The sequence below is a fragment of the Spinacia oleracea genome, chromosome 1 (assembly GCF_020520425.1).
Source record: "Spinacia oleracea cultivar Varoflay chromosome 1, BTI_SOV_V1, whole genome shotgun sequence".
NCBI lineage: Eukaryota > Viridiplantae > Streptophyta > Magnoliopsida > Caryophyllales > Amaranthaceae > Spinacia > Spinacia oleracea.
In genome coordinates, this window is record NC_079487.1 from 97909142 (window position 1) to 97933985 (window position 24844).

The 24844-nt window shown below is 35.6% G+C and overlaps 3 protein-coding genes and 1 non-coding gene across 5 annotated transcripts; 1 reads left to right on the forward strand and 3 right to left on the reverse strand.

Annotated features, from left to right (window-relative positions):
- Positions 1–350: 350 nt before the first annotated feature.
- LOC110776803 (aquaporin TIP1-3-like) lies at positions 351–2767 on the forward strand. The gene is made up of 3 exons (XM_021981368.2): positions 351–549; positions 1328–1578; positions 2121–2767. The coding sequence occupies exons 1-3, from the start codon at positions 417–419 to the stop codon at positions 2499–2501; spliced, it is 765 nt and encodes a 254-aa protein (XP_021837060.1). The 5' UTR covers positions 351–416; the 3' UTR covers positions 2502–2767.
- TRNAH-GUG (transfer RNA histidin (anticodon GUG)) lies at positions 1668–1739 on the reverse strand. Its single transcript has one exon. It is a non-coding gene; the product is annotated as a tRNA-His (tRNA).
- An 84-nt stretch (positions 2768–2851) lies between the features above and the next one.
- LOC110776802 (F-box protein At2g39490) lies at positions 2852–5611 on the reverse strand. Of its 2 annotated transcripts, XM_021981367.2 has the most exons (3): positions 4595–5610; positions 3822–3980; positions 2852–3634 (listed from the first exon to the last, which is right to left on the reverse strand). In XM_021981367.2, exons 1-3 carry the CDS (start codon positions 5429–5431, stop codon positions 3389–3391), a joined length of 1242 nt encoding a protein of 413 aa, XP_021837059.2. In that variant the 5' UTR covers positions 5432–5610; the 3' UTR covers positions 2852–3388. The 2 variants fall into 2 exon arrangements, with proteins under 2 accessions (XP_021837059.2, XP_056693117.1); XM_056837139.1 differs by lacking the exon at positions 3822–3980 and having other exon boundaries at positions 4595–5611.
- A 2856-nt stretch (positions 5612–8467) lies between these two features.
- LOC110776797 (phragmoplastin interacting protein 1) lies at positions 8468–15806 on the reverse strand. The gene is made up of 4 exons (XM_021981361.2): positions 14668–15806; positions 14315–14486; positions 9527–9573; positions 8468–9427 (listed from the first exon to the last, which is right to left on the reverse strand). The coding sequence occupies exons 1-4, from the start codon at positions 15678–15680 to the stop codon at positions 8797–8799; spliced, it is 1863 nt and encodes a 620-aa protein (XP_021837053.2). The 5' UTR covers positions 15681–15806; the 3' UTR covers positions 8468–8796.
- Between the last annotated feature and the right edge of the window lie 9038 nt (positions 15807–24844).

Sequence of the window (24844 nt, forward strand, 5' to 3'; positions counted from 1 at the left end):
TGGATTAATTTTGGAAAATCGCTTAAAGGTTGGATTATTAAAAGTAATTATTCCTAACCAATATTAGATAGTAAACTTTCACTTAATAGTATTTAATTTGTAACCTTATTTTCAAGGCTAGTTGATAATTATTGAATGATTAATCTTGTTTTAGATGAAGATGATAAAATTGCCACAAATGATAATGCTTGATCCAAATCAATTGGCTTAACAAAAATAACTACGGCCATACACATGGTGGAACAACATTAACCCCATTAACATAGGGCCCTGGTCTTAAGCCATTTTTTGTGCATATTACATGTAATGTTTCTAGTTTAAAAGAAATGCACGTTGTGTTCTTTTGATAAAACACAATAAACGATCAAACAATATAATATTAAAAAAAAAACTGTAACAAGTATAGTTAAAGAAAAATGCCGATATACAAAATGGCAGTGGGAAATCCAGGAGAGGCTAGCCACCCAGATGCAATTAGAGCAGCCCTTGCTGAATTCTTCTCTATGGTTATTTTCGTCTTTGCCGGACAAGGTTCCGGCATGGCCTTCAGTAAGTAACGCCGACCCCCCAGTTTTTTTTTTTATTTTAAAAAAACGTTTACACCTTGTATTTATTAGAAAAGTAAATTAGTACAGATTAGATAATTACTTCGTTAGCATGCCGACATTGTCAGATAGAAAGAAAATGAGACCCCAAAGAGTCCCCGACTTAAAAATTATGGCGTCGCCACTGCTTGCCGCCTTGCCGGTGCTAACAATGCTACCCTTTATGTACACCTAGGAATAAAATAGAATTGCGGATAAATGACGAACATATAAGAGTAATAATCATATAATTACGCGGTTGTTTTTGTTAATTAAGACTAATTTGACTTAGTAGCAATATGCAAAAAATGATTATAATTAAAGATAGAATTGATTAACTTCAAAGATGATAGCTTGACAATATATAATGCTACCAAGTCATACGGCCTAACATCAATGATCAATGCCATAACATTTTTATGGTGTCAAAAGTAACGACCAATTTGTTAACCAATTTCATAAGACATGTAGTAAATCATAAGAGAACACCTTTTAAATGGAGTACATATGTAACACATAAAGACTATAACGACCATGTCACGTTCTACTCTTTGAACAATCAACATTATATCGTGTCAATCAACGAGGTCTTGGCCTAATGGTTAAGCTAGAAGACCCACATTTGCTATTTATATTGTCTTTTACGGCTCATTTGCACCCAAAAGAGGGAACATTTTATCGTTTCAACGCACGTACTTGTAAGAGTTCTGACTATGTATGGCGTTTGGGATGGTAATGATCAGGTAAACTGAACGACAACGGTACAACACCATCATCAGGAGTAATAGCAGCATCATTGGCACATGCATTTGGACTAATAGTAGCAGTATCAGTTGGTGCTAACATTTCAGGTGGTCATGTTAACCCTGCTGTCACTTTTGGTGCCTTCATTGGTGGTCACATTACTTTGTTACGCGCCATTTTATATTGGATCGGTCAATTGCTTGGTTCCGTTGTTGCTTGCTTCCTTCTCCAGTTTGCCACCGGCGGCATGGTACGTCATTCCTACCCTTCCTTTTCTTCTATACATAGTCATACATACCACCATTAAAAAGAAATATATGCAAAAAAGGGTTTTGAATTTGTGGCTGCTGGGATTCGAGCCCAGGTCTCCACGGCCACAACGTGGAATTCTTACCACTAAACTACAGCCACTGTTGTTAGCATAATGTGCAATAATTCATTAAAATCAAATAACAACGTATTGTTAGACTTCAAGTACCGCCTTAAATTAGGTAGAACTGAACCTTTTAGAAGAGTAACTTCTAATGTCTCATATGACAATCAATACACCACTGTCCACGGCCAAATAATTAATGAGTAAAATGGTGAGGCAGACTTAACGTGAGACTGCGAGTAATCCTTTTTTGTATTTGGAGTTGAACTTTTTAAAGGTGTAACTTATTGTCTCACAATAAGTTAATGCGAAAATGTAGCATTTAAGATCTCTCTAAAAGCCATTTGTATATGAAGTATGTACATAATTATGCTATGCACATTTTGACTAACACGTGTTTTATCTATTTTGTGACGCAGGGAGTATCAGCATTTGCACTATCACCAGGGGTGACTTCATGGAATGCACTAGTTTTCGAGATTGTGATGACATTTGGGCTAGTCTACACAGTCTATGCCACCGCCGTTGACCCCAAGAAGGGCAATTTGGGCATAATCGCCCCGATTGCAATTGGGCTTATTGTTGGGGCCAACATCTTGGCTGGTGGACCCTTCGACGGTGCTTCAATGAACCCAGCAGTGACATTTGGGCCTGCTGTCGTTAGCTGGACCTGGACTAACCACTGGGTCTACTGGCTCGGCCCATTCGCTGGGGCAGCCATTGCTGCTATTGTTTATGACCACATTTTCATTTCCGATGAGGACTATTCACACCAGCCACTCCCTACTACAGATTATTGAGTGAAATTTTATTTTTATTTGGTGAAATAAAGTTAGCTTTACGTAGGTGTAAAATCCTCTATACACCCGAGCTAAACTTTCAAGGAAAAATTAATTCTCCGTTTTTTTTTTGGTTTTGTATGTAATTTTTGGAAATTTTTGGGTTGACCAAGTGGGTGGACTTCATTGATGTCAACTACTGCTTGTATTAATAAAATTATTTCCATGATAATGGTGATTTTAATAGTATTAGACCCTGCTATTTTAGCTTTTTAGGGGTCGATCAACTAGTCTTGTACACATAAATTGTTTACTTTGAATTACTTGAATTTACGTGTATTTAAACTATATAGATTAATCTTTCAAATTAATTTTGTGTTTGGGCTCCCAATTGAACACTAATTTGGTCACTAAGTCCAAAGCCCAATGGCTCAATACAATAACATCAAACCCATTTCTACTCAACATGGCTGGTCAGCCACCAACAAAGGCCTAAGGTCCAATAGCAATAAATGACCTATGGGCATTTATTACACAAACACTATAAATAAGCCGTCAAGGCTCGCACCTCAAGATACGTCCAATTTACCGCCTTAAGGCTACTCTCTAGAGAACTTTTCTCTAGATTCCGAGCATCGTTCTTACTTAGGCATCGGAGGGACTTTCCTCGGAAACACCCCCAATGCTAGTAACTTTGTCCGAAAGGGCCTTCATACGAAGCCCATTGTTTCAACACGGCAACACCGGAACATTTTATACATACAAATATCATATGAACCTGACTATCCTGTCACGTCGCAAAAGTTATCCAAGCTTCTTTGCTTCAAGAAACATGATTTGATACAAATATATGTACACTATTGTCACTATATTTACAAAGCCAAATTAAGGATCGTTAATTATGTTGGTTAGAATTTCATGTGAGGGTGTTGGAGTTGTAGCAAGCCTTGATCAACTTCAAATATTTTGTTTTGTAATTTAGAAATAATTAATGGTTGTGACGTAGTTGCACCAAGTAAAGATTCAACCAACATATTTTCCTCCATTTCGTTGTTGCACCCATTAATCTTCACAATTTTCAAATTCACCAGTCTTGTTTCTGTTCTACTATTACACTTTGACATCCTCTGAAAATTGTAGCTTTTGAGGTCGATCTGAACCCATAAAAAAGAAAAATAGAAAACATCAGAATTATGAGATGGATGACATGACATATGGTATGATTATAAAATATTTTCAGAAAAAAAAAAAAAAAAAAGATTGTTGACTACATTAAATTTTACGAAGTATATCCAATTCCTTTTGCTTTAGGAATAGGATGAGAGAAGAAACCAAACTTACTGTGATAAAGAGTTTTTCAAGAGAGGGGGTTAAACTTAAGAAAGATAATAACATTTTGATTGATTGTTCATCAATTTGCCTATCAATCCACCATAACTCCTTCAAATGATACAATTTGAACTTGTCACAACTTAAATATTGCCCGGATGTTTTGATTTCCTACAACAATAACCAACCGGTTTAGCAATAACGAAAAATAGATGAATCAAAACATGCTCGATGGATCTCTTCATGTGTAGAATTGTTTGTCACCTTGATATATAGTGTAATTAATTTGTACCAGTCACGTGACAACCAATTCTAATACAAAGGTAGTACATAATTATTAAGTGCACAAATCTCAATTACACACGGTGTAATAATAAATATTTTAAGACGGATGCAAAGTTATAAAAAATGCTTAAAAGTTATACCGATCGATATGATGAAAAAAATAATTTATTTTGTAGTGATAAATTTATTCTTTTTAAAAGTATGTTATTCTTTCATAAAAGTAACTGTGTAATCTCTCTATAAAAAAATGACTTCATAATATATATAAAAAAAAACAGTTAATCAAAACATGTTAAAAGTTATGAAACTGGATAAAACTTCCCGCGATGTACAACAAACTTTTTATACATCAGATGCAGGCAATATACACCTATATTGTATTAAGTGACTTAAAGGTTGCAAAACTTTACCCACTTGGGTACCCGATTTTCTTTGTCGTGGAATTTGAAATCTACGATACTTCTTATTAAACGGAAAAAAAAAAAGGTTGCAAAACTTACATGGTAGCTCCATCGACAAATAGTTGCAATCGATATGTTGATCAAAGACGATAAAAGTAACGTAGGAGAACATCCAAGATGCTTAGAACGAGCACCTCTCCTAAAATCGAGCATCACATCTTTTAACTCATATTTGAGTCCCTTAGCCAAAATCCATGGACGACTCCCTTTAAAATAAAAACATTCAAGTTTAGGAGTATTCAAATGAAGACTACTTAACTCAAAGCATTTTAAAATGGTCAACTTCTTCAACTCCGTACTAGCAACATTCAAGGAGTGTAACCCCTTACACTCCTCGATACACAAACTCTCTACAAATCGGAAACTTGTTGTTGCCAACGATGCAATAGTTTCCGTTGTTGAATAACTCACGGATTTCAAATGGAGAATTTTGACATGAAACGTCGACGTATTATTATTAGTAAGGGGTGAACAAGGTGTATTGAGTAATAATTGGGTATTATTACTTGGTTTGAAACTTAAGTGGAAAAAGGTTGTTGATTTTTTAGTTAGTTTAGAAAAATGTAAATGAAGTTGAAAGTTTCCTAACACGGTTGCTAAAACGAAACTTTTTGGACCGAATTTATAAAAGAGTTTCCAAGGATGGATGAAGGGTTTGCAGTCGTCAACATGTTGAATAAAGGTTGAAATCGCAGTTGATAAATCATCGATAGTTTCATGTCGAACTAGTACATTATCCCATAAGCGACTCCATGGCTTGGATAATAATTGCGTTGTTGCGGCAGATGAATAAGGAAGGGAAGAAACTATCTTGTAAATCAAATCTATTGGCAAATTGCTTATAAGATCATTGTGAGTGAAGTTTGTTTCTTTCATTGAATTGATTGTATAACAAGTTAATTTTAAGGAGGTATGAATAATAAGAAAACAAAATGTGAACAAACATCGTTTATCAAATTATGACTACATATAAGAAATTTGCGTGGAATTGAATTGGCATGCACGTAGGAAATTTTCTCGTCTTTTCCTTGAACGGTAAACATTCAAATTACGGAGAAGGTATTGCGTGATTCCGGAATCATCACTATATGAACATAATTTTATGTCAATTTGATATTAAGAAATCGTTGACATTTAGTTTAGTTTATCCTAATTCTATCCGTAATTATAATTAGGGCTATTATATAAGTTATTATATTACTTTGAATTTTCAATTCCTAGCCATTAATAAACGCCTTCTACTTATTATCCTCTATCTTTTGTAGATAAGAGCAAACGACTTTGTCTTTGTTTGGTTTACAAGTTACCTACACGTTGAGTTTTATTAAAAAAAAAAAAAAAAAACAAATCAAGTTGACATTACCTCTACTTTTCGATTAGAATTATTAATATATGCCATGTTTGGCAAATTAGTGAGAGCAGTTACTCCAAATTTTAACGGTTCAGTAGCAGATACTCGGATAGTGGTTAAAGTAGTGGGTATAAGTGAATTGTTAAAATTGTCGTTGTTATTATGAGCATTTGACAAGCCTATTGATTGAGATTGTAAACTAAAAAAAACATAAGGGCAAAGCTATCTTTTGTCTAATGTAAGAAATTTAGAGGGAAATTAAGTGCAAAGATGGACAAGTCACTTTTCATTAAAAAGTTCAACAATTTTTAAATGGACCTGGTTCATACTAAATTTGTTGTGGACTATGTCTAAAAGAATTTAAAAAACATGTGCATAATTTATTCGGATTTTTCATGAAATACCCCTCAATTTTCACGAAATTCACCAAATGCCCCTCGACTTTCAGAAATTCACCAAATGCCCCTCACCTTTAATATAATACTCAAAATACCCTTATACTTAACGGACGTTAAGTTGCCGTTAGCTTCCTTTTACTATTTTGCCCTTATTTTGCTTTTAGTTATTTGCAGTCCTCTCCTTCCCAGATCTACATCGCCATTGTAGTATCTTCAACTGAGAGAGAGAGAGTGAACAAGTAACTTTCTCTCTCCTCCATTTTCTTCCTCCTTCGAACTTGTGCAAAATCTCCAATTTTGTTCTCTCCAATTTATTCGGATTTTTCATGAAATACCCCTCAATCATGTCCAATATCACGCAATCAATGTCGTCGAATTTCTAGGGTTTTTGCAATTCGATCGAAATCCACTGAGAAGAGGGAAAAATAATCGATCGATTGATAATGGAGTCACGATCTTCACATCATCTTCACCATCAAGCGAGAATACATCTCAAGAACAAGCTCAAATTCATCTCTTTCAAGTAAGACGATTTTCGAGCAAAAATCTCTCATCAATTCTCAATAATCCTCACTCTTCTCGCTCTAGCGACGCTTCGTCGTGGCTTGGGTGGTGGTCTTCACCGACTTCGGTGATTTTTCCCGAATTCGCCCCGATTAATGCCTCCAAACGTAAAGATGAATTCTCGGCAATGAATGAGAATTTGGTGTTGCAGGAGAGATTTTCGCAGTATTTGGATGTGGTGGAGATGCATTTGGTGAAGGAGATATGGGTGCGGTCAAATTCGTGTGGTAATTTAAGTGTCAGAGCTTAGCACCATTTTTTTCTGCTGCGTTTCTTGTGCTAGAGTTGGGGATGAGGCAACTGTAAGTGTCAGAGCTCTTTGTGTGGTAATTTGTTGCGTTTCTTGTGCTAGAGTTGGGGATGAGTCAACTTTGAGTATAAGTTTGGGTGGGTTGTCTCAATTTCCTGGTTAGGCTTTCCTTCTGCTTCCCCTGTTCCCCTAAACCACCGTAAGAGTGATCAGGTTGATAACTACTAACTAGGATACTTCATATGTTGATGAAGACAACAAGAACAACCTAGTATCGTAGTATGTATATCGTGTACGCGTGTTGGCGGAGATTTCGTGTACTCAGTCTATTACATGAGTCCTCCAGTGAAGCTCAGCTTCTGAAAAGTCGACATTGGACAACAAATGTCGAAACTCTTTGAATTTGTGCTATACATAAAAGGCGTTTGATCATAGGTACCCAAAGAAGGGAACATCTCATGAAGAAAAATGCTGGTCCGAAATGAACATATCATACCGATGTTAATTCAATTTTCTTTTCTTATTGCTCGAATTTGTTTAGGGCATTCCTGCTAAGCTTAGAAATAAATAGTATTTTGTAATAGAGCATCATTTTTTGATAATTAATGTTAAAGAAAGTGAACATGATGTTGAGTATTGTTGTACGGTTACCGAGATGTCGAAGCAGAAAAGGTGAGTTCCCTATTGAAACACCAAGCAAAGAAGAGAAAAATCTCATTGTTGCTGAAATGGGCTATTGGTGAATTATGTTTTAGAATAGGGTATTTGGTGATATAAGTATTATAATAGGGGCATTTGGTGAATTGGAAAGTAGGTTAACGGAGGACTTAACGGCACGTCATTAGTAAGGGTAGTTTGAGTATTATATTAAAGGTGAGGGGCATTTGGTGAATTTCTGAAAGTCGATGGGCATTTGGTAAATTTCGTGAAAATTCAGGGGTATTTCATGAAAAATCCGTAATTTATTTTGGCATGTGTGTGGATTATTATGAAAAAAATATCATTGATGTGGTTGATACATGTTGTGCTTAAATAATGTGATTTTCACTCACAATTCGCTTTCAAAATCATAGGATTACTATGATTGAAAAAATAATTACTATGTCTAAGAATTTTGGTGTTCAATTTATTATAGTCCATATAAGAACAACAAAAATTTCATTGTCTCAATGTATGTATAAAAGATGTTAGAGAAAATTATTGATTTTGGGTCCATACTAATATTATTGTAGATCAGGTGCACGAAAGAATTTTATTTTTTAAAGAAATTCAAAATTAGAGATTTAGAAAACTGAATGTAATCCACTGTAATCTATTACGGAGTAGTAGATAATAAATAAATTGATGAATTAGCACACAAAAAATACCTTAGATATTACCTAGATCTTAAGCTCTATGTGTCACTTGGGTGAAAGATAGATTTTGTATGTATACAAGTTAGCAATATGAACCAAAAGTTTGATCTTTGGTTGATTTGCGATAAAAGAAACTCATTTATCTGAGATAACAAAAAAATTGATCTTACCTGTCCCTTTGGATAGTGCAAAGTGTTCAAATAGCTCCTACAAAAATAATGGTACAAATTCCGAACTCAAAATTGTCCAATTTAACTCTTCAAGTGAGGATCAAAATCATTTTCCCTATTTTAGTCTCCACAGAGAATTTCTCGGTTGAAATTTCAGGAGGTTTCAGTAGCTTGTTTCTTCGGACAGGCAGAAGAAATATGACCGCGTTCACCACATTCATAGCAAGTCCTTCTCTTGAGCTTTCCCGAGCTAACTCCGCTAGTATTCTCTTGCGGTTGTTGTACAGCTGGCAGCATAACTTCATTGTAATAATTCTCTACTGGTTTCACAACTGGTGGCACAACTTCACTGTACTTCTCTTCGGGTTTATCAGCTGGTGGCATCACTCCGCTATTATCCTCTTGAGGTTTTACAGTTGGTGTTGCTGGGACATATCCCGGATTTTTTATAGCTAATTTCCCAGGGACTGCACGGCTTATTTTCACAGGCCTTCCACAAACTAACTTCTGATCTAGTTTCAATGCCTTTGTAAGAGAGTCACTGTCAGAGAAGTCTACATGTGCGTATCCTTTGAATTCACCAGTTTCTTTATCCTCTCCAAACCGGATGGATGCTATAGTACAATCGCTGAACATCTTTCGTAAGTCGTCTTCTGTAATATCCCATGACAAGTTTCCAGCATATATCCTGTTATACCCCTCTATCACTGGTGGGGTGAACTCTGATGATGGTTTAGTGGTACGAGTTGCCTTGTATGGTTGAATTTTCAGGAATAGGCCATCCCTAAGATAAACAGCAAATTCACATGAGTATATGCATTATGATGTATAACTTGAATAACAAAACAAGGCAATAGATGGGAGCATAGTTGAATACACATACATGTCAGATCCATCTAGTGCCAGGGCTTTTTTAGCTTCCTCTTCTGTCTGCATAGAGCATGATAACATGTGAAACTTTTAGGAAAGAAAGCAATCTTTAATAAGAATGAATAAACTTGCAGCAGAAAATAGTGATTTCTCATTCTAGAACTTGAACGCGTTTAGGTACTAAGCATAAAAAGATTTCTAAATCCTAACACTTATAAAGCTTCATACTTTGATTACTATTCACCCAATAGTGCATTTACGTGCATGCCCCTCATTTCCTTCTTTGTTTTATTTTGTCTTATTCTTAACAATAGAGAATTTACGGTTTAACCCTTCCATTGCTATACAAAATGTATTGTTTTCTTTGGGTATAATTTCCTATATATTGTACCTTCGAACTATCAATTAAAACGCATATGGTTTCTATTTCCTATTACATGCAAATCCAACATCTAACTTTAACATATCATTTTTAGAATTTACCATAAATTGTAAGTTCCTAGCTTTTAAGTAACATTTTTACAAAAATAATTTTGTATACCTTGGGGGATCGTGCGCGCTAGCGCACGATCCAACAACTAGTAATTGCAAAGAAGTGAGGTGTACTGTCAAACCACAAAGGAAACTAAACAAAAATGTTGGGGAGTAATAATTTGACTTAGCTAACCATCCAGCTACGCCACCAAAGCAGTTAAACAGCCAAGCAGCTTCTAGTAATCTAGTTAGTTATAAAGGAAATTCAAGAATGAAGAGAAAATACTCAGTAAACAGAACCATATATCAAATCGCTCAGATACTAATGCCATTATCTCAATTTTATTTCATTTTTTTATATGCATCTGCATTAGGTGTATATAACAAGCCAGAACATCCTCTGAACAAATATCCCAATGACTTCCAAGTCTCTCCATGCCCAAGATGAGGTATGTTCAAACATATTGATTCATCAAATTGAAGGAACACTATAGGTGAGGTAGTTACGGTAGTTTGCTACAGAAAGCATGCAAAGTAAGATCACCGGCACAATGGTAACGTTAATTATATTGGAGATTTTAGGTCTGCATTTCTTGGAGTCGGAGGATCATACAGGTCACTAGATTTGATAGACATAAAACAATACTAATATCTTATATGAATGCAAAGATGTCTTCCAGAAGTATGTCAGTCTCAGCTACGTATTATATCAGTGTTGTAAACAGACTTAATAGCAAGGAGAAAAAAACTTGTGGCAAATGACAAACTAGGATGGGGTCACATGAAAAGCTTTGGATCATATATAAAACTATGTATTTGGATCAACTGCCTCAACTAGCATCTATGTTTAAGGAGAAAGAAAGCAAGTGATAGGCAGATGACTGCAGGCCTGCAGCATAATTTCATTCCATTATTTCCTCTCTTTTACGTACCTATTTCTCCTTTATCCAGCCCCATTTCAGTGAGCCTCGCTTAATTTGAAACATGAGCTAGTCTGGAAGTTGCAAATATTTAATGCTGGCATGTCAAGTGATTGTTGTTTCATATTTGACCCTTGTTCCTCCAATATCATGTAAAGTGAAAAACTACATTAACCACCGATTTATTTGAATATGCACTAAGTTCAAGGATTTATCTGTCATACTTAGTCAGCACTATATCATATTATGATAACAAAAGGTCTTGCATGCACTAGGTGTACAATATATACTGTACATCGGGGTTTTAGTGTTTTACCCAGTTTTTGGTAACTTTTACCATGTTTTGGTTAACTTTTATGTAACAAATTATTTTCGATGGAAAAACATTTTAAAGGGTAAATAGTTACCTTTATACATTATAAGTGATTTTGAATGGAAAATTTTTATTAAGCGGAAAATCTTATCACTAAAAAATAGATAACTTTTACATTATACCGGGTTAACTTTTAAACATTTTGACTTAACTTTTATTCCAATGTACAATATTTATTGTATATCATCTTTAAGTAAGAATGTGTTATGATGAAGTGTGTTGTTTATGTTAACCGGTTTCTCCAATTTCCAATCTTTGATTAAAGGGTTCTGATTCGTAAAATACAGAAGCACCAAAATGACATAGGGTTCCTACCCAAAAGTTGATAAAGGTCAGGGAAAGGGAAGAAGCAGAGGAAGAACGGAAAAGGGAATCAGAGGAAAGAAACAGAAAATAAGAGGAAAGGAATAGAAACATGCACAACGAACTCGGAGGAGTCAAGAGACACAATCTGTATCACTAATATGTGATGAATCTGATAATCAATGGTCTACATTACATGAAAACGACATACTCCTTCAGTTTTTTTATGTATCCACTTTCCAAAAAATGTGTTTTTTTATGTATCCACTTCTACTTTATTCTATTTTTTGGGCCTTTTGGCAATCATTCTTTACCGTCTTACACTCTTACCCCTTTTCCCCGTAATAATTACACTTTTTCATCATCTCTCTCCAACTTTACCCACTATTACAATTAATTTATTACATCTCTCTTACTTTTTCCACCTTTTTCTTACACCCACTCAAAGAAGAGTCCCCAGTAAATGAGAACAATTTTAAAAAACGGAGGGAGTAGTTAGAATTATCTACCACTCTACAAGATTATTAAAAAAAAAAAAAAAATCCTAAACGAGGCTTCTAAATCCAATAACTGTGATTTTTGAAGAGAGCAAATCACATGGCATAATCGTAAATTAATTGACTTTCAAGTGGGACCAAATTATTCATTTACACTCATAGTTAGTCATTTACATTCAAATGTTATTCATTTAATTCACTTTTTTCTTTTCTCTTTCTTATTTCCACCTTTTTCTTTGGCTTTTCTTACTCATTCACTTACGAGAATGCCATGTGCTTTGCACTATTCACAAATCACAGTTGTTGATTCTCAATTTCCCCTTCCTAAACAATCTTTTAAATTATGAAAAATAAAATAAAAATATTACTCCCTCTATTTTTAATAGTGTGTCCCAGTTTGATTCGGCATGTCTATAAAAACACAACTTTGAACATCTATACCTTCAAAAGACATTTACATTAAGACAAATTCATTAACAGTTCGGAGTAGTAAAAAAAGGTTCAAAGTAGGGACAGTGAATAATGTAAAAGCCAAATTGGAACAACTACTTAATACAGGAGAGAGGAGGGGGGACCCTAAATGATTTTTTATGAATGCAGAGTAACAAGAATCAGACGACGCATAGAAGCATAGAAAGAAGGGTATGAAGGTGTGTAAGAGTATTACATCATGACGATCCAGTTGTCGAAGAGGATAGTAAAAAAGTGACTTAAAAAGCTACTGTGGCCTTAATGCAACTACTTCGTATAATATTTCTGTCTAGCTAGACCTACAACTGGAGGAGTCCAACAGGTATGACTCATACGTCAGTAAAAAAGTTTAAGAAACGCAATTTGATACTCAACATTGATTATGGCCCTGACAAGAAAACACTACTATCTTGAGTGTCTTCTAATAGCTCTGAGAGACTAGTGGCCAGGATACTCGAGGGGCTCAATATGCATATTGTATAATAGCACATACTAAATAAACGTTGCTCAAAAGGTGTCTAAGAGAAGGAAATAATGGGAGTTGTAAATACCTGAAAGATATAGCAAAAATCATCAATATTCAAGAAAACACTTATTTCCTAACTATCAATATAGGCATTTTTCTCTTCTTCGGTTCCTCATCACTCAATCAGAGTGACAAATCTAACAAGTAATGACTCCAACAAGGTCTTGAACAGACATACATGCACAAGCTATGGCATACCGTTGTCGTGTCCAATACCAGTTGTCCCAACAAATTCATGACTAGGAAGAATATAGGAAAACCAACAGGAATTTTTGGAGCCTTATAACAAGATGGAACCAACATAGACCACCTTCCATCAAAATTCTCAAAGATTTGTGATCAGGGTATAAGAGTCCTATAACCACACCCTTGTTGAGCTTCTTCAGCAAAAATTATAGGTATTAAGCTTTAAAATGGTTAACACTTAAACGCTAGTTAAGATATACTCCCTCTGTATTTATTTAAGAGATACACTTGCCTTTTCCGGCCGTATTTATTTAAGAGATACACTTGCCATTTTTAGTAACTTATCAACCCCACCATCTGATTAAATAATATATCTACACCCCACCCCCACCCCCACCCCCACCCCCACCCCTCACTCCCTACAATGACATGGTCCCCACTTGTTTTTCTTATTAAAATATCTACTCAACCCCACTTGTTTTATTACTTTATTTCATTCAATTCTTTTTCTTAATACCCGTGCCCGGCCAAGTGTATCTCTTAAATAAATACGGAGGGAGTAAGTAATAAGATTTCTACAACAATTTTACAAATGTACAATAACAATGTTACTACTGTGTAATGCGAGTTTGACAACTTCTCTTACACATTAAAGGAGTCCTTTGTGTTAATCTAGATCAAACAAGATCGTACCATTATAAACTCAGTGTTTCCAAGACTATTTTTCATAAGACAGGACAAAAGAGGTCACACAAACAAGGCACATATAAGTAAGAGTATTATGCTCCAGCTGGGATCCTGTGATAGAAAGACTAGAATTTCCTCTGTTCTTCAAGTAGAAACTATTCTCATAAACAACTAATTCTATATGCCACATTGTAATCCTACACTCACATCTCTCGGAATTCAATAGTATCATTATTAACTTTATCACAATAATGTTTTTTCAATATTTAAAAATGAGATGCAGGCATTAGATATTCGACCTTCACAAGTATACTATAAGTAATCAATTAAAAAGAAAAGGAAAAAAAAAGTCTTGGTTCAGTACCTTGAAGCTGATAATAGCAATACCCCTGAATTTTCCAGTATCAGGAAATTTCATAAAATCAATATCGGTTATTGTACCACAATGATCAAAGTAATTCCACACGTCATCCTCGGACGAACTGTAGGGCATCCCTCCAATATAAACTTTCTTACAATCATCATCATTTCCTTTACTGTGACACAAAACAACCAAAACAACAGCTCTGTAAGGTACCACTTCCATCTAAAACTAATAAAGCACATCAAAAACATTCAAATTAATCCAAAATCTTAACAATACAGCAACAATGTCAATCAAAGACAACACATTACTAAAAAACTGAGCAAATGGGCATCATCAAAAATCAAAATTACCTAGTCTCGGCAACAATTTGTTCAGGAATTACAACATTCTCAACCACAGACTGCTTCTCCTCAACATTCTCAACATTCTCAACATCCTCAATCTTCGCTTTCGATTTTGACTTCTTCGTCTTTTTCTTCTTCTTCTTCTTCACTGGTACTCTTTTTTCCGTGCTCAAATCACTACCTTCTTTCAGACTCATTTCAACATCACCCCTGATTCTCACTCCCAATTCATTCTTCTTCCACCTCGGCTTCTTCCTTATCTTCTTAATACTTAAATTCTCACCCTCGACCCCAATTGCATTTACCCCAAGCTCAACCTCACCCCCATCTTTCACACCCATTTCAACATCACCCCCGCTTTTCTCTCCTACATCAATCTTCTCCTTCTCTTCACTCTTTTTCTTCTTATTACTCAAATTTTGAGTCTCCACGCCATTTTCATTCACCTTAAGCTCAACTCCACCCCCATCTTTTACGCCCACTTCAACATCACCCCCGCTTTTCTCTCCCACATCAATCTTCTCCTTCTCTTCACTCTTTTTCTTCTTATTTCTCAAATTTTGAGTCTCGACGCCATTTTCATTCTCCTTTAGCTCAACTCCACCCCCATTTTTTACGCCCACTTCAACATCACCCCCGCTCTTTTCTCCCACATCAATCTTCTCCTTCTCTTTCCTCTTTTTCTTCTTATTACTCAAATTTTGAGTCTGGCCGCCTTTTTCATTCACCTCAAGCCCAACTCCACCCCCATCTTCACCACCTATTTTCTCTCTTCTCCTCTTCTTCCCTCTAGAAGCTTCCTCCACATGGGTATCCTTGTTTTCACCATATGGAAAGCTTTCCCTACGCTTCTCTCTCTTTGACAATCTGGGTTTCTGGATTGTTGAATCCAGAAATTGTTTCAGTGATTTTGGGGTTTCTGGGTTTGCTTGAATCTCTGAATCTGGGGTTTTTGAGATTAAAATTTCTGCGTATTTATCTCTAATTTGCTGCTTCAATTTCTTGTTCGATAACACCATTTTATTTTATTTTTTTGACTTTTCCGACGGGTTCCTTCAACCTTAAACCCCAAACTTCAAAAGAAAACCCTTTACCAGTTAGACATGTTTTTATCGGGTTAAAGGAACGGGGAAATATTTTCCATAATATCAACGAAGAGTTTTACTATATTCCCGTGTTGAAGGTGGATGAAACGGCGCCGTAATAAGGGAGTCTATTGGCAAACTAGGGCTTTTTTGAGAGAGATAAAGTATGCAAGCATTTTATTAAATCATACCAAAAATACAATACTTCCTCCGTCTTTTAATACTCGCAACATTTGGACTTTTGCCACTATTCATTTAATCTACTTTGACTGTTCGTAGTTTTTTTTATATAAGATAAAACATAGTCATGTGAGATCTTGTTAGATTCGTCTCAATGTGTATTTTCAAAATATCAACTTTTTATAATTTTTGCATAAAGAGAATTTAAGATATAAATGATCAAAGTTGTGCATCGGCATGCGTGAAACTAACAAACGTTGCGAGTATTAAAAGACGGAGGAAGTATTAATTTTCGTAAAATTTGTGAAACATTGGGGAAACGAATCCAACCAAACAAGTTCGGCCAAAGGCTACACATAAAATAGTTGTACACATACAATAGTTGAATATGTGGGCCAAGTATACAATGGCTTCTCATTGGCTGAAACAATGTGCTCCATATTTCATTGAGTTTATAATTTCAAATTAATCAAATCAAAAATATTTTTTTCCGTTAAATTTGTGAAACTTTGGGGAGACGAGTCCAACCAAGCATGATAGGCAAATGCTACATATGTGGGCCAATTACACAATGATTTTTCATTGGCTGAAACAATGGGCTCCACATTTCACTGAGTTTTAAATTCCATTGAGGTTTTAAATTTAAAATCCAAGTTTTTTTTGTTTAATTTATCTTTTCTATTGGTCGACTTTGAAACAGTTGAGAGAAGTTTTCTTTTCCCCAAATTGAATTTAAATGAAAATTTTAATGAAATTTCCTATTCATTACATTAATGTTTGAAATATATAATCGATGATGAATTATGCTCGAAATTATAGATTATAAATTACAAATCGGTTTTTTCATGAAATACCCATGAGGTTTGCAAAAACGCACCAAATACCCTCGCGTCTTTTGAATTACATAATATATCCCTATTTTTTTTTCCAAGTTTGCACTAATTACCCCTAAACCGACCTTCCGTTAGTCCTCCGTTAAGTCATGTTTATAATTCACCAAATGCCCCTATTTATAAACTTTATTGCACAATATACACCTATTTGTAAACTTATTTGCACCAAATACCCAAATTGCAGGAATTGAATCTAAGCAGCTCAAGTGTTGGATTGACTCATTGAATTATAAAACAAGTATTGGAATCAACCTTACGTGAGTGTGGTATGTAGTAGACTTTCCCAAACTTACCAAACCTTAATTACTCAGACCCAAAACAGAACCATACTTGAATTTACCCGAACTTCATGGCAAAATTCATTGAATAATTTTGATAAACTAATTGACAATAGATCCAAATATGAGTCAACTAGAATTCGACCAAACTCTAACCAAACCCAGAATCTGCATAGTAATTCTATCACATGAAATCTATGACCTAATCACCTACAGTAAACTGACTCAAAGGAACCCAATCTGATCGACCCCTTTTCCCTGTATATCCAAATTTAGTGTGCTCATTTATCATGATTAGTTGATTACTCCATCCAAATTCAGTGTGCTCGTTTCTAGGAGATAAATTGATGTTACAGAAGTACTTGTTTAGTCAAAATAATTTTCTGTTTTGGACCTGGAACTGAAACGGATTTGTCACCTAGACTACCAACTCAAAGCTCACTACATTAGCTAGCTGGATAAATTGATGTTACATAAGTACTCGTTAATTAAGAAGACATACCCAAAGAACAGACTAGCTAGTACTAGAATGAACAAAATGAAATCGTATTACTATTTTTGCTACTCCAGAAAAAGAAAAACAATATTGGAGATTGAATTTTCACCATGAAAATGACTAATCAGTCCAGAGAAAGTTAATGATCGATCCAAAAACGAACAAACTGGATCACACTACTCCCTTTACCCACATTCAAATTCCTTCACCGTACAAGTTCAAGCAACCAATTAATGAATAATTAATACAAACAAATACCTAATTAACCCTCCAAGCCCAATTCCAACCACCAAATTATCGGCAGCGACGAAACATCCCTGAAGTCGGCATCGACGAAACAGAACTCACGCCCACCGGTGGAACAGCCGCTGGAGGTCCGGGCGGTATGGCGGATGTTGTTCCCGAAAGAGGCGATGGCGGCGCATCCACTATTGCGTCATCTGCCGAAATCAACGGCGAAATCTCCGGTGGCGGCGTAGCCGTCGGCCAAACGTGCGTGTATGTCGACTTTTGGCTGCAAAGATAAACCTTGCAAAAAACAAGTAGGAGATAGAAAGTCTAAAGTCGCGACTCTTGCAGATCTATCCAGATTTTTTAGGGTTCCAGTAGAATTCAAGGAGGAGGAAGAACAGGGGAGAGGAGAGAGAAAGAAAAGAAGATGAGATTTTTTTTTTTTGAATTTCTGTAAAACAATTACAGGTGAATCATGCCAAACCCAAATTAAGGGTAAAATGGTAAAATGTAACTAACGGCGGACTAACGTCCGTTACCTCCAAGTGCATCTCATGAATAGTACAAAAAAATAGGGGTATATTATGTGATTCAAAAGACGCGAGGGTATTTGGTGCGTTTTTGCAAACCTCAGGGGCATTTCATGAAAAAACCGATTACAAATTATGTAGAATGTGAATTTTAGTCTGATTTGCTTTGTTTAATTTTTGATTTTTGATGAACCCTGGAATTTTCCCCAATTGGGTTTTGAATTTTGTTAAACCAATGAAATTTTCGATTCATTGATTACTTTTTGGAATTTGTAATTGTGAACTAAAAAATTATATAGAAAGTGAATTTTAGTCTTAGATTTTTTTTTGCTTAATTTTTGAATTTTGACAAACCCTGTAATTTTCTCCAAATTGATTTTGTATTATGTTAAACCCATGAACTTTCCCCAGATTGACTTTGAAATTTGTTAAATCATATTTTTTTTTTCCAAAAATGATTTGAATTTTGTTAAACCCTTAAAATTTCCCCCAATTTAATTACATTATATTGTCGATCTGCAGCCTAACCTATATATATTCATTAGAGCAGTGTTTGGAATTCACTCTTAAATACATTCAGTATCCAGTTGGTAAAGTTAGTTGCACGTATAACATAATACGATTTTTAAAAGAGGCAAGTTAATCAATAAGTACATTTTACTGGTCAAGATTTTCGAATTTGTCGTCTTTCTAACAAACCTCCCCCCCCCCCCTAAACATATATTTTATTTTTATTTTTGTGTATTTTTATAATTAGTAACTTTTATCTACTCCCTCTATTTCATAATATTGTTTCTCACTTTTCCATTATGTGCAGTATACAATGCATTACTTTGACAATTAATATTTTTAATTTCGCATTAGTAAAAATTATAAAAAATCGATATTTACAAAATTTACATTGAAATGAATCCAATGAGATACCACAAGTTAATATTTTTTCGGTTAAGTATACTACTAATTACGGTCAAAGTTTTTAAACGTTGACCATAGGAATAGTAAAACAATAAAAATATTATGGAGCGGAGGAAATAGATGAATACTACGGAGTATTACTTTTGCAAAAAAAATTTTTGTTGATGAACATATATAGATGAGTTTGTTCATGAACATAAATAAGTGAGTTTTTCACGAACTTAAATGAATGGGTATGTATATGTCCACGTTCAAATGAAATATCGATTCGTTTATTCACTAGTTACGTTGTGTCGAAGACATGCCAACCTAAAATCTCTTACGACAATCAATTGGTGCCTATCGCTCCTTTAAAGAGAATGTTTCATTAATCCAAGTATTATGTTGCAACCCGTAATCACTACTAATTAGACTCCAAGCTTCATCAAACTCATATGGGCCGAGTACGTAAGTCGTGGACAGCTACCCTGATACATAATTCTATTTTTTTTTTCAACTTGAATAGTTGCCTAAATTAGTTGACGCATTCTAGAGCATGTGCCACAAGCAAATCCTATGAGGGATATTTGAAAAAACAATCTGAAGTGTCTTCCCAATCGCTTTAAATTGGTAAGTCAATATGCCTTTTGGGGGCTTTTCCGTACACACTAACCAGAACTTACCAATTTAAAACGAAAATCTTTGGAACAAGTTCTTGCCCGAAAAAGCACGAGGCTAATGCATGACCTCGTCCCTCGTGGGCGTGACGTCGTCAGATCAAGTGTAATTGGATTTCCTGTGAGTTTACACCCAATCGACTAGTAATATAGGAGTCGCCATTCAGTTTTTAACGACAATGAGAAAAACTGACAAAACCCGGTTATCGTGACATAAAGGGAGTGCAATTATGTTCGACCACGACGGCCATAGGTTCCCTTGTGATCCCTGGTGTGGGGATCGCTCAACGTACACCCGCAGGGCAGAGATTGAGAGTTCGGGGGACTGTAGCTACCGAGAGGAGTGCTCATCGATAATACTCCAGAGGCAGGTTATCCTTACTAGCTCAGCATAAATAATTGAAGGGACATGCGTTAAACTATTAAACTATTCTGAATTGATTTTAGCAATATGCAACACATAATACTAAATCGATCGTGATTATCTTATTTAGATTGAATTAAGGTACCTAGCATGATAATTCAATTATCCAAGGTGTTATCTTATTACGCGTGATAGATCAATCAAATTAATAGTTTGAGAATTTTATAAAAGGGTGATGAAAGCGATTAAATCATATGAGAGACACATTACAACGCACCCTTGAGAGGTGCGTTGTGGTTCTCAGAAAACTAACCACTTGGCTTTGCTATTTCTCCTTTTATTTAACGAATCTCGGTTTTCTAAGCAATGTTCCAGTATTTAGGCTTAATTCATCAAGCTACAAGGGGCAGGACACGTTCTGTTCGACTTTTGGGTCGATTGCGACAGAACGCCAGATCAATTTCGCAGCGTGAGCCTTAGGCTTAAGGCTAGAGTCAAGACTCAGGTTATGGAATTGTGTGTTTCACGTCGGTTTTTAGGCTGTATTTATAGGAAAAGGGTGTGTGGAAAGATAGATTTTAAGATAAGAATCCAAAAAGAATCCGGAGGTAAAACGGCCCCAGGCATTTTCAGCGCCCAGGGCTAGGCGCCGAAGATTTCGGCGCCCAGATCCAGGCGTTGAAAATGGGATCTGGTCCGAGTTCTTTGTCAGATTTGGACTCTTAGAATACGGAGCTTTTGAGATTTATCCGAGTCTTTTAGTGCGTATTAACTTATGACGGAATGCGTCTGGTCCCGTTACGAACTCTAGGTTCGTTAGGAATTTAATTAATACGTAACTCTTATTTTCGAATTATACCGGGAATGCAAATTCTATCTCTTTTAGGATTTATGTTGGAGTGCAACACCTAATTCTGACATGTTTCTATCTTTTATGACTTTGCCACTTTTAACAACTACCTTTTACGGCAGTTACTATCTTTAGCAGGTTTCTATAAGTAGCAGTTTTGACTGAAATGAAAGGGTGATTGAGATTCGTTATTTTATAGGAGATGCGTTGCCAAGTGGAGATTTATGTTCTCATCATCGAACCTTCCCTTTCGGGAATGAGGACAAAAGTAGGCGTCTACAGTTAGCCCCCACTTTTGTAGGGGAATACAGTTAAACATAATAACATGTGCGGAACAATCCCCAAAGCCAGGAAACATGTATAAAGCACAGATTAAGCAAACTTACATTCGAAGCGTGTTTTCCACAATAATCTGTCAACGAACACGAACTAAGAACTCCACTTGTCGTTCCTCTACTTGGTTCACCGACACGACCAGATCTGTCTTGATAATCGTAGCTAGACAATTAATCAAGATACTTTGCTTTTGGGAAGAACTCACTTTGGAGGCACAGAGAGAATTAGGGTTCTCTGTGTCTCTAGGGTTTGAGTGTATGGAATTGTGTGTGTGTTGGAAACTAGGTTGTAAGGTTATATCATTAACCCTACTAACCGACCAAGAAAGAAGCAAGGCCGGCTAGCAAGCCGTGCGAGCCAAGCAACGGACACACGCCCGCGTGCCCAGCGACACACTGCAGGCCGAAGCCCACAGCGCGCGCGCCGAGCAGCTAGGCCGTGGGCCTTGCTCGCTCGTCGCTGCTGTGCGCTCTTGCTTGCTGTTGCTTGCTCGCGCCCAATGGGCTTGCCTCGCTTTCCTTGGCTCGCGAACTTGCTGGCTCGTTGGGCCTTGCACGCTTACGTGCTTGGCTCGACGGGCCGACAACTCCGATGTCCTTCGTATTCGCGATTTAATATATTTCCGATATATTATTTATCGTTTCGTATACGAAGAATCACCGTCGTACGATACGGTTTATTCGTGTCGCCCAGCTTACGAATATTCGCGATATGATATACGATTCCGACAAAGGTCGTATCGTATAATACGTTTCCAACTAATTCCCGAAAAGCTATTAAATGAATTTCCAATTCATTTAATCCGGTGATCTGTTACGTGTCATTGGTGTGACCTTGTAGGTTCAGTCAAGAGTAAGTTGTGAGTTCAATATCCATTAGAACTCACTGATCGGAAGCATTGCTCCAGCTAGCTGTTCCGATCACTTGATCTCACTGAATTAATTGTTCGCAATTAATCCGAACCTTGGTATTAGACTTAATGCACCTTGGGTGAAGGACATATTTTCTTCAATCTCCCACTTGTCATTCAGACAAGTGTGCATCCACATTCCTTTGTCACTTAGTGTTACTTACTGAACATAAGGTAAGATCCAAGCCATCCTTATTAGGTCCAGAAGTGTTTCTCGGATTACAGAGTTCAACTGTCAAACTTTTTTGCAGAAGGTTAAGCCTAACCATTCTGAGCACGGCCATGCATTTTACAGTATCTAACTCTCCGAGAGGCCTTTTTACACAACAACACCATATCTTATCAAAGATAGGAGGACAATCCATTCTTGCAATCTATGAACCCTCACTTTGATTCATAGTACGCCCAATAACTACTTTTATAGCCTCCTTTTACGGTGCGACGTTTAGCTAGTATCAAAGCGAACTAATTCTCAAACGAGCAGACATAATCGCTCATGTTCTGAGGAACGATTTCTAATCACCATTAATGAGAACTACCTATTACATGACTTTAATCTCTTAAAGCGTTCTCATGGTCAATCCGATACAAGATCCAATAAGTATCTATGCAAAAGATTCTGACATCTAGTCACTCTAGTTCAAGAAACAGAACTAAGTAATCTACTTGCAATCTAATATTCATTAGTCATTGGTCGTCCACCTTTCAATGACCTGGATTAGGGATCCTTTGTGACTTCAATATTCAAGTTCACTTACACTACAAAAAAACGCGGCACATTGTGACGCTTTTTGGGACAAATTGCGACGGTATAGAGTGTCGCTATTTCACATAGCGACGCTTTGGGAGAGGGTCACTATTTTCATTGCCGCTATTTACCGACGCTTTAGAGCGTCACAATTTGCAAAATATCGATGTATGTTGCCGCCGCTATTTGGAATATAGGGACTCTATAGATAGTCGCAATATTTAGACTGTAAAAAGTGTCACTATTTGCACGCTTATAGACACATTTCTCCGCCACTATAAACCATATAGAGACGCTTTAGACATCCAAAATATATAGACTCTTATTAGAGTCCCTATATGTTTACTTTCGTGCGAGTTCCCTCTTTCCCTCCAAAATAATTTAGACCCTTTGGAGCGTCACAATTTGCATCATATTATTTTTCATATATACATGATAATTTAGACACTTTGGAGCGTCACAATTTGCATCATATTTTTGTCATATATATATATATATATATATATATATATATATATATATATATATATATATATATATATATATATATATATATATATATATATATATATATATATAATCATGAATTATCATGAAAAATAATATGAAAAATTAATCTAAAATCATGAACTATCTATAAAAATATATATCAACCATAGATAATCATAATCAAATACAAGTATTAACTTACTACGTACATTATCTTAAAGCAATATATATAAAAGTCATGCTATGATTCATATATACTTAGCGATAACGTAGTAAATTTAGAAAAAGTGATAAAAAATCATTTATACATTAAATTAATTCGCAGAGTTTAGTCAAACTAAAATAAAAGCGATATTTTAAAACAAAAATAACTTTCTAACTAGCATTATCATTTTTTCTACAAGATAATCCAAAACTAAATAAAAACAACTTTCTGGCTACGAACAAACTAATTACCAAGTAAACCTATCTTTATGCTAGCTTAGCTTCAAGATAACTTGTTCATCTCTTGATCTACATTTTACTATTACCACTTGAATCATCAATAATCTGCAAAGAAAATTTAATGTCAAATATATATGAAGTATGATGAACATTCCATAAAATCAAGGGAAAATTAACAGTAATCCTAACTAGCTTGATCCTAACTACTAGTGGTCTTCTCAAAATAATACCAACTATTAATCAAGGGAAAAATCAAGGGAAAAATGCATGACTATTAGAAATATAGACATGAACAATGAATATATATACTAGTCTTATATGCACGCGATGCGTGCGGGATTATATAAAAACTTTAAATTATTCCTGGTGATTTAGAGACACGGTATCGTAAGAAAAGATACGCATTAAACCAATTTCCACATGCATTGTATAACCATTATCACTAAGGTCAGCTAAAATAATGACCCGATGGGGTTTGGGTTTCGATTCTCTTACTTATAATCACTAAGGTCAACTTGTTACAATTCTTCTGGATTTTCAAGTATACTATAGATTCTACTTCCATGAATTTAACAACAAATAAAAAGCTTGAAAAATTCCACTAAAATGATTACAGTAATCAGACAAATAAATTAGAAAAACACGGTTACTGATCAGAACAACACACATACCACAGTAGCATTGGCAACAACAGAAGCCATTACTGCAGCTTTAAATCCAGCTATGGTTGCCTCTGTCAATATTTACCAATCAAAATTAGCAAAATTCAATCATCCGA

Coding starts and splice junctions, on each gene's coding strand:
- LOC110776803 (XM_021981368.2), top strand. CDS start 417: ATGCCGATATACAAAATGGCAGTGGGAAATCCAGGAGAGGCTAGCCAC. Junction 550..1,327: donor AGGTTCCGGCATGGCCTTCA/GTAAGTAACGCC, acceptor GGTAATGATCAG/GTAAACTGAACGACAACGGT. Junction 1,579..2,120: donor AGTTTGCCACCGGCGGCATG/GTACGTCATTCC, acceptor TTTGTGACGCAG/GGAGTATCAGCATTTGCACT.
- LOC110776802 (XM_021981367.2), bottom strand. CDS start 5,431: ATGAAAGAAACAAACTTCACTCACAATGATCTTATAAGCAATTTGCCA. Junction 3,981..4,594: donor TTTGTCGATGGAGCTACCAT/GTAAGTTTTGCA, acceptor TTATTGTTGTAG/GAAATCAAAACATCCGGGCA. Junction 3,635..3,821: donor TTGAAAAACTCTTTATCACA/GTAAGTTTGGTT, acceptor TTATGGGTTCAG/ATCGACCTCAAAAGCTACAA.
- LOC110776797 (XM_021981361.2), bottom strand. CDS start 15,680: ATGGTGTTATCGAACAAGAAATTGAAGCAGCAAATTAGAGATAAATAC. Junction 9,574..14,314: donor TTGCTATTATCAGCTTCAAG/GTACTGAACCAA, acceptor TGCTCTATGCAG/ACAGAAGAGGAAGCTAAAAA. Junction 9,428..9,526: donor GCACTAGATGGATCTGACAT/GTATGTGTATTC, acceptor TGTTTATCTTAG/GGATGGCCTATTCCTGAAAA.